The 19,533-nt window shown below is 40.1% G+C and overlaps 1 protein-coding gene across 1 annotated transcript in view; it reads left to right on the top strand.

Moving 5' to 3' along the window:
* Positions 1-792: 792 nt before the first annotated feature.
* The window catches only part of ppp1r9bb (protein phosphatase 1, regulatory subunit 9Bb), a 42,496-nt gene continuing 23,755 nt past the window's right edge, over positions 793-19,533 (top strand). Inside the window, exons 1-2 of the mRNA XM_023286396.3 lie at positions 793-917; positions 1,184-2,571. Coding sequence (XP_023142164.2) covers positions 1,282-2,571 — 1,290 coding nt within the window. The 5' untranslated portion in view covers positions 793-917; positions 1,184-1,281. The remainder of the gene's footprint in view (positions 918-1,183; positions 2,572-19,533) is intronic.

The raw sequence follows: 19,533 nt of genomic DNA, 5'->3' as shown, positions 1-19,533 counted from the left end.
TGTCCTGTAGTTTGTCTCTGCTGGACACGCTAACTGATGTCTGACTGTTTCATATTCAATGTACAAACATGCTATCAGTTATGAAAAAAGCAAATAAGCCAATTTCCACATGTTGAACTATTCTTTGAGTTTTTAGCCACTCTTGCTACATTATTTTAACAAAATAAAATTGCATTTAATGTTCGAAATGTAGCACTTGTATCCTAGCCTTGTAAGTTAAAGTTTATTTTTCTAAGTTGAACTGAGACTTTGTTCAGCTTGTTATATAGAACCTGTATATACTGTGTTCATACATTCAGTGTAAAAAAAAGTTAAAATGAAAATTTGTTAACTTCAACAAAGCAAACTAGACAAAACAAAACTAAACAAAGGTGATTTTTAAATATTTTTTCTTTAAAATAAAGAAAAAGAACACATTGTTGAGATTATCCATTTTCATCAGACAGCAACAACATCACAAATTTATATAGACTTTTTAAACAAAAAAAGGATTTATTTAATTTCTTTTAACCCATTTTAGCTTTGCATAGTTCTTACAACTTTCATTTCTGGCAGCTCAGTTCTTAACCCTGGAAAACACACTGTTGCAGCAATGCATCAGTATTATTTTTAAAAATACTAATATATATGTGTGTGTGTGTGTGTGTGTGTGTGTGTGTGTGTGTGTGTGTGTGTGTGTGTGTGTGTGTGTGTGTGTGTGTGTGTGTGTGTGTGTGTATCTTTTGCTATTTTTTTCTATATTTGGGTCTTACAGGCTGAAGACCACAACAGATATTTAATGTGACTGTTGGGCGGGCTCTAGGACCCAGCGGCTGCTCCTCCATGCAGCAGCAGCAGTCTACCAAAGGACCAGAAATCTGCAGCTCCCGGAATGAAGAGATCAAAATGATGCTGCTGCCTGCAAAAAGGGATTAAACGTAAGCAATCTGTCGTCAGCTGCCGCTAAATCCGCGCCTCGTTACTCCTCCGTTTTTCTCTGCAAACATTTCCAATGACTAATGCAATTATCCGGCGCGGGCTCGGCTTCGTATTGTTGCAGCTGCAGGCGAGCTAATGACAGATGCATCGTGCTCACTTTCTCCGTTGCACTAGACGAGCATTGCAGCGGATGCAGCAGCGGCAGCAGGCGGCAGGCCTTTAATGCGAGCTGTTGTTTTTGTTTCTCTCCATCTGCCGGCTCCAGCATCGGGCGCCTCCTCGGTGGAGAACAACGCAGATTTGGAGGTGGAACCCGGAGAGGACATGAAGCCGCTGAGCATCCGTAGCGACGCTTGACTGACCATGATGAAGACCGAATCCACATCCAAGAGCACCGGCTCTGGCTCCACTCTCCGGAGCCCATCCCCGCACAGGAACGCGTACGAGGCGGGGATGCAGGCCCTGAAGCCCGTCAAAGACAATGCCGCCAGCGGGGACGTGCAGGAGGGCCCCCGGGGGCGCAGGTACGGCTCCAACGTGCACCGTATCAAGAACATGTTCCAGCAGATGCAGACCACGGCCCCGGCGGACGCTGAGGGGGAGGATGCGGCCAGGAACGCGGACAAATCGGTGCGCCTCTCCCTGCCTAGAGCCGGCAGCCTCAACGAGAACGTGGACCACAGCGCGCTCCTGAAGCTCGGCTCCACCGTGTCCGAGCGCGTCAGCAAGTTCGACACCAAGCCGGAGAACGGCCACCAGCGGGCCTCGTCGCCCAGCTACTCCAAGCTGCAGGAGACGCGCCGCATCTTCGAGCAGCAGCAGGAGAAGCAGCAGCAGGAGAAGCTGGCCACCACCAGGGTGCTGCTCAAGACCGACAAGGCCTCGGGCTTCCAGGACGGCCGGCTGGACGTGGTGGCGCGTTTCAACGGCAGCACCGAGTCCCTGGACAGCCTGGACACCAGCGAGGCGGTGTCCCCGACCGTCAGCCAGCTCAGCGCCGTCTTCGAGAGGGCCGCCGAGCTCCGGAACAACCTCCACCGCCTCTCCTCCACGCCCCCGCTGCCGTCCAGAGGGGTCAACGCCAAGGTGGGGGTCCTGAACTCCAAGATCATCACCAAGAGGGTCGGCTCCTTCGGGTCGGGCAACCAGGAGGACGGCGGTCAGAAGAACCAGGAGGGAGCTCAGAGGGGCACCAGAGGGAGGGTGACTCCCCCCTCAGAGGGCATCAACGGGGGGCAGAGCGTCGATCCGAACACCGAACTCTCCGGTGGCGCAGCAGAACCGAGAGAAAAGACAGTTTCGGATGCAGGAGTGGAGGCCCGGGCTGAGGTCAACAAGCCCGACATCCACATCTCCGTGGAGAACGGAGGAGGAGAAGCCGAGAAGCAGAGCTGCTCGCAGGGAGACGGGGAGAAGGATGCTGAGGAGGACGACAGGACTCTGAGGGACGACCAGTCGGGCCGGGACTCTGTGGATATCAGTACCTACAGCGCCGTGGGGGAGGACTTCGGGGGGAGCCAGAAGGACGAGGACGAGGACGAGGAGGACGACCGGTACGAACCCGAGTCCAGCTGCGTGGAGATCTCCGGGCTTCCCGCCGAGGAAGACCCTCCGCCGTCGAGGAAGATCCGCTTCAGCACCGAGCCCATCAAGGTGAGGAGACCGGAGTTCAGGTTCCCATCCCGGGGGTTTAGACTCCCGTTGACCTTAGCCGCTGTCAGCTTTTCCCCTCGGTGTCAGACTGATGCTGACATTTTAATTTGGCTGTTCCAACACGAGGCTTTGCGTACTACCAACAGCCAGCATTCGTCCTGTGCAGCTCAGTGCAGATACTGATCTAGAAACTGCACTGGGAGCTGCTTCTGTAAATAACTGCAGAGCCTGCGTAATTAGCCCTGTTTTTTTATTTTTAGAGAAGTGGATGCAAACAAAAAAGAAAGGTCAGCCGACAGTTTAAACCAGGGGTGTCCAACACATTTAGTCACAGGTGGATCTGGAACTGAATGATAGAGTATTTTACTTTATGAGTAAAATGTCAAAAGTTAGACAAAAAGAAGAAAAATAAGACAAAATACTACAAAAATGACACACAAAACAACAAAGGAACAATGATTTATGATCAAAAGTACGAAAAAAGACAAAAAACGAAACAAAATTTTACAAAAACGAGACGCAAAACGACAAAAGCGAGAAACAAAGCAACAAAAAAGTAGACAAACGATACAAGTGAGACAAAAAGGAAACAAAATGACAAACTTGAGACAAAACAACAAAAGTCAGACAAAAAAAAGACAAAACAACAAAAACAAGACAAAATGTTACAAAACAAACACAAAACGACAAAAGCGAGAAAAAAGCAACAAAAAAGTAGACAAACGACACAAAACAACACAAAAAGAGACCAAATAGTGTCAAAGCAACAAAAACTCTGCAACACAAGTGAGACAAAAAAAACACTAGTGAGACCAAAACTACAAAAATGAGAAACAAAGCGACAAAAACACGGGACAAATGACAAAAGTCAGACAAAAAAAGACAAACAACAACAAAAACAAGACAAAATATTCCAAAAATGAGACACAAAAAGACAAAAGAACAATGAACAATCTAGTATTTTACTTTCTGATCCAAACAACTTGTCATGGTCTAGAAATTATTTTAAATTTATAGTTTTACTAATTTACAATCTGCAATTAATGTCTTCTCTGGAATTTTTACTCTTTACAAAGTCGTCCGGATTGGGCCCTCTGGAGGGCCGCTTTTGGCCCGCAGGCTGCATGTTGGACACCCCTGGTTTAGAGAGATCTGGGTGAGGAATAGAGTGTTTTGGAGGGACAGGAAGTGAGATCTTGGATGAGTGAGATGAGAGAATAGGACAGACGAGGAGGACGAGTTGATTTAAAGTGTCTCTGTGTGTCTGGGGTGGTGGAATGATCCGGAGAAGCTCAAGTCTTTGCTGCTCAGCTTTTTTTCTGCCTTGAGGTTGAGGCGAACACACACTCTGCCTCTGTGCATCACACACATCTCCCATTCGGGTGACTAAGCACTCCTGTCCCACATCAGGACTGGTCGAGTCAGAAGTTGCTGCTGTTGTGGCTGCAGTGTCTGGTTCCTGCAGCGTGATGGTCCAGTGTTCTACAGCTGAGAGAAGGTGCCTCTGCTGCTCCATGACAGCAAACTAAAGATCTTTGGGTTGTGGCCAAAACAAGACGTTCGTCATCTAGGCTTTGACCTCACAACTAATCGATTTATGGATGAAGAGCTTTTCCCCCCAATACGTCAGAGCTCTAAAGTCTTTTGACATAAACACTAGAGCGGCAACGATTATTCTATTGCTAGGCAGCTATTAAATTAATCACCAACTATTTTAATAAACAATTTGTAGGTTTAGGTAATTTTTTTTAAGAAAGCAAACTAGAAATCGTTTGATCAAAAGCTTCTTAAATGTAATTTTCAGATTTCCTTCCTCCTATACGACACTAAGCTGTTTATCTTTTTGTCTTACAGACAAAACAAGACGCCATCTTGGGCTCTGATGAACAGTTTTTACCATTTTATCTTCATGACAGTTGTGATCTTGGGCTTGGGGAACCATTTTACCATTTTCTGACATATTATTGATCTAACAACTATCAATTTCTTGATAAAGAGCTTTTCCCACCGGTATTTTAGAGCTCTAAGGTCATATTAAACACAATCCTTTAACATAAACACTAGAGCTGCAACAATTCTTCTATTGCTGGACAGATATTCAATTAATCACCAACTATTTTGATAAACAATGTAAAGGTTTAAGTAGTTTTTTAAGCAAATAAACTAGAAATTCTCTGATTCTAGCTTCTTAAATTTAAATATTTTCTGATTTTTTTTTTTCCTTCCATATGACACAAAACTGTTTATCTTTGGGCTATGGACAAAACAAAAGGCCATTCTGGGCATTGATCGACATTTTTTAACATTTTATTTTCATGACATTTGTGATCTTGGGCTTTGGGAACCATTTGTTACCATTTTTCACCATTTTCAGATATTTTATAGACAATATTTAACACAATTCTTTAACATAAACACCAGAACTGCCACGATTGCTCAACTATTTGTCAGCTATCAAATCAATCAGACTGTTTTGATCTTCAATTAACTGGTTCAATTAGTTTTAGTGAGAACACAAGTAGATCTCCTCTGATTTCAGCTTCTTAAATTTAAATATTTCTGGTTTCTTTCCTCCTCTATGGCAGTAAAAGTAATATCTTTGGACAAACGAGATGTTTAAGGATGTCATGAGGGGTTTTGGGAAACACTGGTCATCATTTTTGACAATATTCTGACATGTTATTGAGCAAATTTATTGAAAAACACTTTAACCTTCCAGTATTTTACAGCTAAAAAACATAAATGGTCATATTTAACACAATACTTTGACATAACCATCAGTACTGCAACAACTAATCAATTACTTGTCAACTATTCAGTTAATCACCAACTACTCTGATCTTAGAATAGTCGGTCCAAGTAGTTTTTAAAGAAAACTAGGAGTGATCCTTTGATTTGAGCGTCTTGAATGCACATTTTTCAGTTTTTTGTCGTCCACTATGACAGTAAAATAAATACTGTTGGACAAACAAGATGTATAAGAACCTGATCTTAGGCTTTAGAAAACTTTTTTTTTTAGCATTTTCTGACTTTTTATTGACCTAATTCATTGAGAAACATCTTGATATTCCAATTGTTTTTAGAGCTAAAAACATAAATGGTCATATTTAGCACAGTTCTTTGACATAAATATAAGCCTGTTTCAATCCTCAACATGTCAAACTGCTCATTTAATGCACATCTAGTTTAACTAAGATGCTATTAATGGTAAAATTGACATATTTAATGCCTTTAGAAACACATTTGTGACCAAACAATAAAAGCTAAAGTCAATGTTGTCACTTTCCTTAGTAAGTTACTATTTGATAGCATTTTTTTCCCATTTTTATTTAGCAGACGCCACTTCAGATCAGAGGAGAAACCAGACAAAGCAGAAATATCTCATGTAAAATCAATAGTGTTCTGACCTGGGCAGATTAAAGTGTGTTTATGTGGATTCCCACTGCTCGTAGTGAGAGAAATAGAAGTCAGAAAATCGTTTTTTCAGGATCATAAACAATACATAAGACAATGTGGAATTTTAAACCGTAGACATCACAGAAAATGAAAAGCTCCCTGGAGAGTTTTTCATGTCCAGAGCTGCTGTGAAGCGATATTGTGATCACCAGGAACCTATTTTTAACATTCACAAGCTCACAAGTGTTGAAATGTTCAGCATTTCCAGCAGTTTCTAATAAACCGATGCACTGAGAAACAGATGGTCATGGTAAACCACCAAGAAATGTGCCAGTTAAAGACAGAAGATTACCAAACAATACGGCTGCAACTGCCAATTACTTCCATTGTCAGTTAATCGGTTTGGTCTCGAAAATGGAGAAAAATGTCAATCAGAGCCTAAGACGATGTCTTGTTTTGTTTACAACCCAAAGATATTCAGTTTACTGTCATAAAAATGGAAAAAAAACCCCATAAAATATTCAAATCTTAGAAGAACAGAGAACTTTCACTTTCTTTTCTTAAAAAGTGATTCAAACCAATCAGTTGATTATCAAAATAGTTTGCGATGGTTGGAGTTTTACTAAACAATGGAAATGTGGATGTAAACAGATTGCAAACCAGTCAAGACAGGCAGCTTTGCAAATATTTTTACACAGAAACACTGAAATACACTGAATTTAAACATTGCTCTACAAGCTACCTTTAAAAATAAAATGGAGCAGTGTGCTAGCTGAAGACTGAGACGACTGTTTAAAAACACAGCTAGAACTAAGTTATTTTCCCAATAAATCAGTTGGTTGTCTGGTCAACAAAATGGTTAAAAAATGTCAATCAAAGCCCAAGATGGCGTCTTCTTGTGTTTACAACCCAAAGATATTCAGTTTACTGCCATAAAGAAGGAAAGAAACCAGAAAATATTTAAATTTAAGAAGAGAATTTAGACATTTTTTTCCTCAAAATGACTCAAACTTATCAACTGATTATCAAAATAGTTGGCGATTAATTTGTTTGACCACTTATCGATTAATCATTGCAACTCAGCTAAACAATGAAAACATGGATGTAAACAATGCAGATTGCAAAACTGCAGTTTTGCAAATATTTTTACATGGAAAGCCTGAAAAACTCTGAATATAAACATAAGTATACTTGCATATCCAAACAATAAAAAAATATTCAAACCGATCAGTCAATTAGCAAGATCGTTACCGATTATTTTAATAGTTGACGACTAATCGATTAATCACTGCAGGTCAGCTAAACATGCAAAATTACTGAAAATACAGTCTTGATAATATTTTTACATGGATAGACTGAAAAAACACTAAATATAAATGCAAGTCTGCTAAACAGCTTTATAAAAATAGTTGCATTTCTACACAATAAATGCAATATTTAGAGTTTGAGTTGTGAAATTAGACTTGAAGCCTATTAAAAATGTACGTGCAGTGCTGCTACTCATGCTAACATGTCTAAATATTGAAGTCTAATACACAGAGCAAATCCCTTGAATCATTTATAAATCATGCAATGTGCCTCTCATGCAACTGTAATAGGAATTTTAAAAAAAGGAAAACACATTATTTCATCCTCATGAGATCAAAGGTGGATCCAGGGAGGAAGCTTTATGAATGGTGTGATAAAAAGTCATAACTCATCTGCCGCGATAAAAAGCCCAAATTTTGTTTTGACCCTGGAGCTGTGGCTGGAGAATAAACCCCCCGCTGAGGCCTTTCACACTGTATCACTGTGGTCTTTGTTATGGAGATGGATGCAGGGGTGGATGAGAGTAAAAGATGGGTGAGGGGGTGTGAGGTCAGATGGGAGGGGCGTTATTATGCGGCTCAAATGTCATGCGACTGTACGGCTCTTACTGTTACTCCGTGAGCCCATTTTTAGCGCATATTTCCCCCCCTTTGGTGCAACAATTCAGCTACAATTAAGTCTTGTTGTGGTGGAGGCAGCTCGGACGTCATGTCTGTCTTTGTCCCCGTTTCACACTGAACTGTCTGTCTGTCTGTCTGTCCTCACAAAAAATAGCAGTTCAGCTCCGGGTAGAGTTCACACTGGAGTCTTTGTTATTTTAGCTCCTCCTGACACTCTTCCTCTCGCTCCTTCTTCTGCTCTCCCCGTTTTTTTTTCTTCACTTCTTTGTCACCAGTCTGCTACTGTTAGTAAAAATAGCAGCATTGTTATCGTCACAGACTCGCCTCGCCTCCTTGTCGAACACAGGAAGCTGCCTCTCATGTCTTATTTATTCGCTTTTGCTTGTTTGTTTTGGCTTTCGTTCTGTATCACTCATGATGTAGCCTCCTGGCATGTTGTGATTTTTAATTATGTATCCCATTGTGCAGGGAGAGTTTTGTTTTTTTTTAAAGATAATCTCTGCTTGGATTTGTGCTGCCGTGCTCCCCCTCCCTTTCCAAACCAGAAGTAATCAGATTTATTTTTCATGCAGCCAGCAGAATCACCTTGCTCACTCCTCACCTAGCCTACTCTAATACTTTTTTTTTCTTTTTCCCACCCCTCACCGCCATCACACACTCCTCCTCATGGGTTTCTGCTGCCTACGCCACTCTGAACAGCAGCCCTGCCAGCCTGCTCCAAGAACACCTATGATTTTCTTTCACACCGTGTCATTAACACAAACAGTGGCTGCAGTTCTGTTATAATAAACCCAGGGTGTTGAATTTTGACAAACATAGAACGGGATGTTTTTGAGGTTGCAGAACAGCCCTAAAATGCAACCTTTTTGGTGGCTTGTGTTGAGGTCAGCCGGTGAGGAATGGCCCAGGGCAGAGAGGTAAAACATCACCATATGTTAAGGTATCCTCAAACTGTCTGTTACTTTGCAGTGTTTCATACTGAGCATTACTCACAGCCAGGAGGGGTGGGAGACCAGACAGATTACCAACAAGGTCACGCTGCCCCACTTCGCAGTCCCCGCAGTGGCGGTGGGTTTTTGCGAGCGCCTGTGTGATGTACCCACTCGCTCAGGTTGCTGCGACAAGCCACGTTATGCAATGTCTCGCTCATCGTGTCTGGGTGCTACTTCGTCCTGTCCAGCCTGCCATCAACCTGCCAAAAAAAATAACAGACGCTGGTAGCAGTGATCTGTGAGGCTCTGACTGCTCTGTATGAAGTGATGACGGTTTATATTCACCTTCTGTAGGTCTAACTGCTTCTACAGTTAATATGATGCTAGATTTATTAAGGGTATTTATTGCAGTGGTATTCTACATTTTTGTTATTTCAAAAAAATCGAATTAAACAAATGGAAAGACCAAAGCCAGCATTGTATTATTTTTTTTAATTATACTTCCCTGCGAACACCAGAATCACATAGTTGCTGCAGTTATGCTACTTTTGAGTTCCCTTGGAGTGTGTTTGTAAAACTCTGTTCTGTACATGCACAGTCAATGTATTCTGCACATGCACACTACTGAATAGAAATGTCTGCAAAGGGGTCCACATGGACTTTTGCAGACTTGGAGATGATGAATTTTTCGTCTTGTGGACCCATGGTACTTGTCGATGCAGAAAGTAACTGGCCTTAAACCTTGATAATATTACCCTGTGAACATGCTCATGGACAGCGGTGGACACTACAGATGCATAGTCATTATACTTAGAAAACTCCATTCAATACATGTGCAGTCGGTTGGCGTCTACATATTCAGTAAATGTACACTACTGCCGAGCACGTGCACCACTGCCCTTGTTGCGTTGTTGCTGCAGACACAAATTTTGGGTTGCATGGGGCTTCCTCTTGGACTCATATGTACTTGTGGACGTAGAAATTCTAACATTGGCCTTAAAAATTTATCATACTACCTTACAGATGGGCGTATGGACGGTTGAGGACACGACAGATGCATAGTTGTAGCTACACTACTTGTTAGTCCTCTTGGAAAACTCTATTCCATACATGTGTCAGTTAGACAGGTCAGCGTCTGTGTAGTCTGCTCATGCAAACTACCGCTGAGTGTGTGCATCTGTGTTGTTGCTGCAGACACTGTCTGCATGTAAACAAATGTTGGGCTGCATGGGGACGTCTGCAAAAGGCTCCACATGGACTTAAGGAATTTGGGGAGATGATGAAATGTATGTCGTATGGGTCTTTATGGACCCTACTGTGCTTCTGAAAACAGAAATGATAATACTGACCTTAAACCTTGATTATACCACCTTGTGGACATGAACATAGACGGCTGTGAACACCGCAGCTGTGTAGTTGTTGTTGTACAACTTTTGGTTGCTTGGATAACTATGCTCAGTAGATCAGTAGACCAGCTGCTGTGTACAGAAGTTTGACTGCATCGGATTGTCGGCAAAGGGACTTTAGGGGACTTGAAAAGAGTCTCCTAAAGTCATTCTCGTGTACTGTGGACACAGAAATTAAAACACTGACCTCAAACCTTGCAAACGGTTGTGGACGCCACAGATGCGTTATTGTTGTTGCACTAGTTTTTAGTCCTCTTGGAAAGACTCCATTCCATACATGAGCAATAGATTGGTGTTTATGTATTCTGGGCATGCTCATTATGTAGATTCTGTGCACCAGTGACCTTGTTGCGTCATTGCTCCAGGCACTGTCTGCATGGACAACCGTATTGGGCTGCATGGAAATGTCTGCAAAATGGACCACTTGGACTTTCGCTGACTTGTGGAGACGGCTAAATTTATGCCTTTTGCTTCGATTGTACTACATTTCGGATACACAAATGGACAACTGTAAACAACATGTACACATAGTTGTTGGTAAACCACTTTATAGTCCTTGGAGTCCACTCAGAGGACTAGTAGATTGACGTCTACTTATTCCATGCATGCTCCGATAGTTTGGACATTAATTTTGGGTTTTATGTACATAATCACAGAGGCACCATTGCTGACTTGCACAGACTTATGCAGATGATTAACTTAATTTCATGTAGACCCTCGCAAACTCACAACTGTGTAAAATATAAATCTGGCCTAATAATAGCAACAACAACTACGTATCCATGTTCATAGATGGGAGTGCAGGGGAGTATCATCAAGGCTTTAGTCTGACTTTCAAGACTTTATCACTCTGTCTGGGACACCAAACCAACACTTCTGCTGCCAAATATTTATTTAGTTTTATATAGGCACTGTAGTTCTGCAGCAAAAATCACTCAAACTGGAATAAATTCTGCATTTGTCGGGGACTGCTTTGAGTCATGAAGGAACATGACCACCAGTGTTATTGGTGCTGCTTATTTATCTGTTGTTAAAAGCTTTTGGATCACAACAGGAGTCTTTGGCACAGAGGAACAAACTGTATTAGGCTTGTTGTTGACAGTAAGAAAAATACAGAACATTCCAGCCTTTTTTTAAAATGACAGCAACTCAGAAGTTAAAGAGAAAGACGTGGGTGGGAGGCTGGAGTTAAGAAGAAGTATGCAGAATTAAATGGAATCAAACTAGATATGTGTAAATGTGATTACATGCAACGCAATATAGCGTGCACTATAATCATCTATAATAAATATAAATATTTAACCGCCTCATTAAGTTAGTATGGTGAATAGGAGTCATACGGATGAAATAAATTGTAATATTAGATACAGCGAGTATAACAGGAGACAAATATGAATATTTACAGGGTGTGGATAGTAATATGCATTATAATGAGCATCAAAAACATCATGATATCATTCCGTGTGCTGTCGTGCTGTTCAGTCCTGTGTTGTGACCTTATTCTCATGCTGCCGTGCCTCTCCACAGGGTCAGTGCTAAGCCTAAACATGACTGCTGACCAAAAACTGTCCTGCCAAAATACTCGGGCTTCGGTGCCATGCGACTGTTTCTATGACAAACCCGCCATATCCGTTTTATTGGCTCGGAAACAACCGGTCTAGCGTCATGGCAGCCGGGGCCTTTTTTTTTCTGTCTGCGCATTGCACATCTGGAATCTGGATTAACCCCCAATTTTAGGAGGATTTAGAAGCAATTACCTGCTGCTTGTTTAACCTGGGGCAGTGAGGAAAACAATTAATGGTGGCATCACTAAACTGTTAAGAGGAAAAAGTGCCACATATGCTTAAATTTGACAGCTTGATCAAGCATCATATGTTAACAATGCTACTTAACCCTCCTGTTGTCCTCATTTACGGGCACCAAAAAATATTGTTTCCTTGTCTGAAAAAAATCCAAAAATTCAGCAAAAAATTCCCCAAATTTATGAAAATTTGCAAAACCTTCAGGAAGAAAACTTCAGTAATTCCTTAAAAGTTTCCCTTAAAGGTTTTATTTAAAAAAAATTTCCCAAAAATGTTGAAAATGTGGACATCAGAAGTGTCACTGTGAAAATATATATATATGTTTTCAATTTTGAAACTTTAAACCGGGTCAATTTGGTCTGCAGGAAGACATGAGGGTTAATTCACTTTGAGTTAGAAACTGAGAGTGGCAGTGAACCTCACGTACCAGAAAAGAGTTGAAAAAGTGACGGGAACGACACGGAAATGATGGAAAGTTTGGTTGGTGGAGAATGCAGGGAGAGTGGAAAACACTCTATTTCTGTTGTGAGAAAACCCGACAGAGCCGCCTGTACGCGTCCCATTGGCCGAATCCAAACTTAGATCTGTTTTTGGAGTGAAGACAGGAAGAAACAGTTGATGTGCCGCTGTGGGCAATGGGGGGTTGCTAGTTAACACCGCAGCGTAAAACCCAATCGCAATGTAGCCTGAGGGCAACGAAGATGGAAGCAGCGGCCTCCATGGCTGCTTTATCACACTACAAAAAATGCTCCTCTCAAAACAATAAAAAAAAAAAACTTATTTCAAGGAACTTTTACCTTGACATAAGTGAAAAAATCTGCCAATAGAACAAGTGAAAAATGGCTTGGTCAGATTTCTAGAAATAAGATATGATATTTAGAATATACAGATCTTAAAATTAGCTGGGAAAACTTATTTTAAGCTCTATTTTACCAGGATTGTCAAGCTTAGGTGTCTTAAAATAAGCCAGACATGCTAAAAAAAATAGTAGTTTTTCACTCAAAAATAGATTTTTGCTTTCATGTAACCTCCTAATTTGAGATGCATTAACCCTCATGTCGTCCTGCGGGTCAAAATTGACAAAAAATTTTTCACAGTGAAACTTCTGATGTCCACATTTTCAACATTTTTGGGAAATTTTTGAACATTTTTTTGGTGGAAAAAAATGAAATGTTAAAAATGACATTTGAATTTCACTGAATTTTGGTTGATTTTTTTTTGTGAATGTCCTTAAGAAAATGTTAGAAGTTTCACTGATATATATGGAATCACTTTAGATTTTTTAGGATTTTTTAAAAAGATTTTTACTCATTTTTTGAAAATATTTACATGAATTTTCTTGCCAAATTTGGGGGATTTTTTAAAAAAATAAAACTTTTAAGGGAAACTTTTAAGGAATTATTGTAAATTTCTTCCTGAATGTTTTGCAAATTTTCAAAAATTTGGGTAATTTTTTTTGCTGATATTTTGTCAGACAAGGAAACAATATTTTTTGGTGCCCATAAATGCAGACGACACGAGGGTTAAACTTATTTTGAGTTTTCTTGTAAAATACAACTCAAAACAAGATAATTTCAAGATTGTTTGACTTAAGATATTTAAGATGCATTGTCTTAAAACAAGTCCCTCCATCTGCTGAAATGTCTCTTGTTAAGTGAATTTATCATAAATCAAGTGGGATGAGACATTTTGACTAAAAAAAAGACAAATAGACTTGGTAAGATTTAGAGTTTTTGCAGTGCATTTCAACATCTCCTCCTTCTCTGTCATGACAACAGTGATTGTAAAACGGTAGCTGTCACTTAGTTAATACCCCTTTGCTGTCCCCAAGTGCATGCTCTTTATGGACACAAACACAATCTGTTAGCTGGTGAGTGGCTGGAGCTTGCGGCCCACAGAGCTTTTGTAGGACATCCCAGGCTGCTGCTGCTGCAGAGGGGAGGGAGGAAGGGAGTTTCCTGGCCATCTGTTAGCTCCTCTGACCTACTATCTGCCACAACTGGAACAGCGTCCTCCTCCAGCCCTGCCCACCTCCTCCCCCTCTCATCGCTCAGCCACACTGCCTTTAATCCCAATGTTTACCTCCCAAAGATAACCACCTCACCGTTGGAGGAGCTCGTCTCCTTAGGTGTCAAAGGTTGCATCATGCAGGATCCCAGTTAGTCCGTCTGACCTGTGAGGGATCATATAGCTATAAGGAGGGAGGAAATCTTCCTAGTGCAAGTGAGAGTGGTGAATCTGTGTCAGTGAAGGCAGGATTGTAGCCCGGAATCTGCCCTGAACTTTCCCATAGCTGCCGGTCACAACGACGTCACACGGCCATTTATCGGTTTCCTGTTAAACACACTGCAAAAACTCAAAATCTTACCAAGTCTGTTTGTTTTGTTTATAGTCAAAATGTCTCATCCCACTCGATTTAAGATAAATTCACTTAACAAGAGACATTTCAGCAGATGGAGGGACTTGTTTTAAGACAATGCATCTTAAATATCTGGTTAAGTCAAACAATCTTGAAATTATCTTGTTTTGAGTTGAATTTTACAAGAAAACTCAAAATAAGTTTAACCCTCGTGTTGTCCTGCGGGTCAAATTGACCCGTTTTAAAGTTTGAAAATGTCGAGAAAAAAATCTATTTTCACAGTGAAACTTCTGATGTCCACATTTTCAACATTTTTGGGAAATCTTTGAACATTTTTTGGTGGAAAAAAGAAATGTTAAAAATGTTTCTTAAGAACATTCACAGAAAAATCTACCAAAATCCAGCAGATTTCGCTGGATTTTGGTAGATTTTTTTGTGAATGTTCTTAAGAAAATATTAGAATACAAGAATTTTCTTGCCAAATTTGGGGGATTTTTTTTTTTTTTTAAATAAAACTTTTAAGGGAAACTTTGAAGGAATTATTGGAATTTTCTTCCTGAAGGTTTTGCAAATTTTCAGTAGTTTGGGGAATTTTTTGCAGATTTTTTTGGATTTTTTTTCAGACAAGAAAACAATATTTTTTGGTGCCCATAAATGAGGACAACAGGAGGGTTAAAACATCTCAAATTAGGAGGTTACATGAAAGCAAAAATCTATTTTTGAGTGAAAAACTACTTTTTTTAGCATGTCTGGCTTATTTTAAGACACCTAAGCTTGACAATCCTGGTAAAATATAACTTAAAATAAGTTTTCCCAGCTAATTTTAAGATCTCAATATTCTACATATCATATCTTATTTCAAGAAGTCTTACCAAGCCATTTTTCACTTGTTCTATTGGCAGATTTTTTCACTTATGTCAAGGTAAAAGTTCCTTGAAATAAGTTTTTTTTCTTGTTTTGAGAGGAGCATTTTTTCCAGTGCATCCCTCTCTTGTTTGATCGTCTGAAACGAGGGTGCAGTGATCCACCAGCTGTGGCCTCTTGATCTCTAAGGTCAAGGAGGGCAGCTGTGCCACGTGAGGATGTCACAGCGGACACGGCTGGATTTGGAGTGCGTCACTGCCGTTTTATGCTCTGTAAATTAGTATGCAAACAGAGTATTTTGTGTGTCTGTAATCCACGTTCTGTTAATCCATCTAAATACAAAGGTAACCTAAATCAAAAGCCATTAGACTGCAGCGCTGCTCCCATGCTATCTGTCATCTGCAGCGGGGTTTTGTCTCACAGCGGAAACAGCCGTTCAAATAATGGTATCAGCCGCTCTGCAACTAATTATTATTTCATCATATGTCAGTTCCTTCTTCTTAATTATTATGACCATAAAATATAAAAAATAGGGTTGAAATGCCCATAATTTCCCAGAACCCACATTAAAGTTGGCTGAAAAGCGATGATCAGTTTACGGTGATACAAAACAGAAATGAATTCCTTTATATATGAGAAGATGGAAGTAATAAATGCTTTGCATCTGTGGATACAAAAATAGGAAATCTGCTTATTTGCTTTGATGCTGAGAGTTGAATGAGGTTGATGCTGCTCTGCACTGTAATTATGAAGCTGCAGCCAAGAGACGGTTAGCTTAGCATGAAGACTGTAAACAGTAAAAAAAACATCCTGCCTACCTCTGTTTGAAGGTAACAAAATCTATGTTCCAGTACCTCTTAAAATCACTGGTTGGCACACCATGTTTTGTTTGTATGATTCATGCAAAAATCAAAGTGTGAAAACCACATGTGGATGCATGAGCCGGACTGTTTGCTGGACAGTAACGTCTCCAGGAGAATCCAAGAAATATTTATTTCTTTTAAAAAAAAGAATGCTTTGTTCATTTGTCAGCTTTAAAGGTACGTTTTGTTAGCTTTTGACTGAGCCAGACTTCTAGTTCCTCCACTTTCTAGCCCTTCTGTTATCAGACTAGACGCTGCTTGATACTAGATTTTTGGGAGTGATGCTGACACTGATTTTCAGAGAACCAAATATGATTGAATTATATTAATATATTGATCGATATTATTTATGTCTATTCATTAGGGATGTCTGATAATATCAGCCCACCGATATTATCTGCCCGATATTGGCATAAAAATGTAATATTGGTCAATGTGGTTATCGTTTTTTTTTCCTATCGTGAAAACTGATAAAATAATGCCTAGATTTCAGTGGCATTTACCAGACTCATAGAGAGAGGGAGAGTGTGAACTGTTGTTTGAAAAAAATCATAAATATGGCATTTTTTCCATAACTTAGGTTGAAATAGTTTTCTTGTTTTGCACAGTGTTTTACATTTGGAAAGCCTTTGAGAATGTGTTCAATGGGGCATCACAATAACATCAGGCATGATGTGTTAATTCCATGACAGGGGATAATGTAGTAGGTCGGCCTCCATCAGTCGAAGTCGACCATGGAAAGTGCGCCAGCTTAAAGAAAGTCAGATTTTGCCTCAGCGACAGTGGCTGTACTTCTGACAGTCCGGGTGTCATCGTCTGGACATTCCAACTTCCCAGTTTTAGGACTGGGCACTTGTTTTGGAGATATGTATGTTACCTAAAATTAGTCAAATAGCCCACATATTTCGGTATCGGTTTATATAGGAATCAGAAATTGAGAGTTGGACAATATCAGCATATCGGTTATTGGCAAAAAAGATATTGGACATCCCTACTATTCATATATGTTCAGAGTAATATTGAGAAAGGACAAAGATGGAGTCATTATTTATTAACTTTCCTGCCATGTATTTCACAAACTAAATACAAATTGATTACGAAGTCACCACATGACTCCACACCACTGTGTGCTCAGCTACATGTGCTGCAGACGGTGCTGAGAGTAACTGTGATGACACTATTTCTAAATTACAACTATTTCCTGCATTATATTCGGTCCCAAAAACCAAAAAAAAAAAAAAAATAAATAAAATTCCACATTGTGGCAGCATATATGCAGATATCGATACATCTGAGCCAATATCTGCTGATATTTTGCTAAATTGGAGCCGATTTTTCTAAATTTGCTGTTAATATCGGTCAACTGATATATATCGGTCTGACTCTGCTTTATACTCAGTGCACCAAAGTGAGAGCAGTATCTTCTCATCTTAAGAAAGCATATTTCCCAAATGAATAAATTACTCTATGAGCAAGTCCTTTAACTCAGATAATTTCTGCATTAAAAAAAACTAATTCAAATATGATTGAATTGATATTAATATATTAGTCGATATTGTTTATATTTATTCATATATGATGGAGTAATATTTAGAAAGGACAAAGATGGGGTCATTGTTCATGAACTTTCCTGCAATACATTTCACAAACTAGGTACAAATTAATTACGAAGTCACCACATGACTCCACACCACTGTGTACTCAGCCACATGTGCTGCAGACAGTTCTGAGAGTAACTGTGATGACACTATTTCTAAATTACAGCAAGCATCTTTTCCTGCATGAACAAAAACTAAATAAGATTTCACATTGTGGCAGCATATATGCAGATATTGATACATCTGAGCAAATATCTGCTGGTATTTTACAAAATTGGGGCCGATTTTTAAAAATTTGCCATTAATATCGGTCAACTGATATATATCGGTCTGACTCTGCTTTAAACTCAGTGCACAGAAGTGAGAGCAGTATCATATCATCTTAAGAAAGTATAATTCCAAAATCAATCAATTTCTCTGTGAGCAAATCATTTCACTTAGATAATTTCTGCATTAAAAAAAACTAATTCAAATATGATTGAATTGATATTAATATATTGGTCAATATTATTTATATTTATTCATATATGTTGGAGTAATATTGAGAAAGGACAAAGATGGAGTCATTTTTTTTATTAACTTTCCTGCAATGCATTTCACAAACTAGGTACAAATTGATTACGAAGTCACCACATGACTCCACACCACTCCACTGTGTGCTCAGCTACATGTGCTGCAGACGGTTCTGAGAGTAACTGTGATGACACTATTTCTAAATTTCAACTATTTTATGCATTATATTTTGTACCAAAACCAAAAAAGATTCCACACTGACAGCATATATGCAGATATCGATACATCTGAGCCAATATCTGCTGATATTTTGCAAAATTGGGGCAGATTTTTCTAAATTTACAGTTAACATCGGCCAACTGATATATATCGGTCTGACTCTGCTTTAAACTCAGTGCACCGAAGGGACAGCAGTATTATTACATTATAGCATATTTCCCAAATTAATAAATTACTCTGTGAGCAAGTAATTTAATTCACAGATCATTTTTGCATTAAAAAAACAGATACACTCATTGTAACTGCTTGCATTTTAAGCAGAATGTCACCAGGCGTACTCTGAAGCGCCATGTCATTTTCACGCTACAGTTCAAGATGAAACCCTTCCCAGTCATTACACGTGTGAGCAGACAGCGATGGCAGCGAATTGGCTCAAGGCGACACCACTTGAAGCTATTCTCATGGCTCAGTAAGGCCTAAGAGCAGAGGCAGAGGCTCGTAGTGCGTTCAATGATGCATGAAAACACAATGATGCCGAATGCATTGGAGAGAGCCGCTTGCATTTCAAAGAAAGCTGTCAAATCTGACAGGCTCTTTAACTGTGGAGTTACCATGGAGACGGAGCCTATACTGTACAAAGACGCCGTGGTTGCACAGACGGAGAAGCTGCACGGCATGCGAGCAAAACAAAGACTCAGGGAACCAAAATGTTGCAGCGGAGGCAGAAGAAAGTTGAGAGATGGAGTGGAGTGTATTAAAGAATGTGTGAAAGGAGACGGTCCAGCAGTGAATTAGTGGAGCTAGTGGAGCGTGCAAGGTGCTGCATACATAATCACCTCGGAAGGACTGAAAGTGAGGCTTTTAAAGATTCAGCCTGCTCTGTGTGTGTGAGCAGCAGCTGCAGAAGGCCTCCATTAGCATGCTGGAGGTGCTTATGTAAACTGTCATGCTGTTAGACTCCAGTGAATGTGGGAAGTTGAGCCCCAGAAAACAGAGGCCTCTGTCTTCATGAGAGCAACTTCAGCGGTTCTGATTGATTTTTCTTCTTCTTTTCCCCCCTCAGCCTGTTTGATTACCAGTGT

This window comes from Amphiprion ocellaris, chromosome 18 (genome assembly GCF_022539595.1).
Source record: "Amphiprion ocellaris isolate individual 3 ecotype Okinawa chromosome 18, ASM2253959v1, whole genome shotgun sequence".
In the NCBI taxonomy this organism is placed as follows: Eukaryota; Metazoa; Chordata; class Actinopteri; family Pomacentridae; genus Amphiprion; species Amphiprion ocellaris.
The sequence above is the reverse complement of the archived record's forward strand: the minus strand, read 5'-3'. Positions and strand labels throughout refer to the sequence as shown.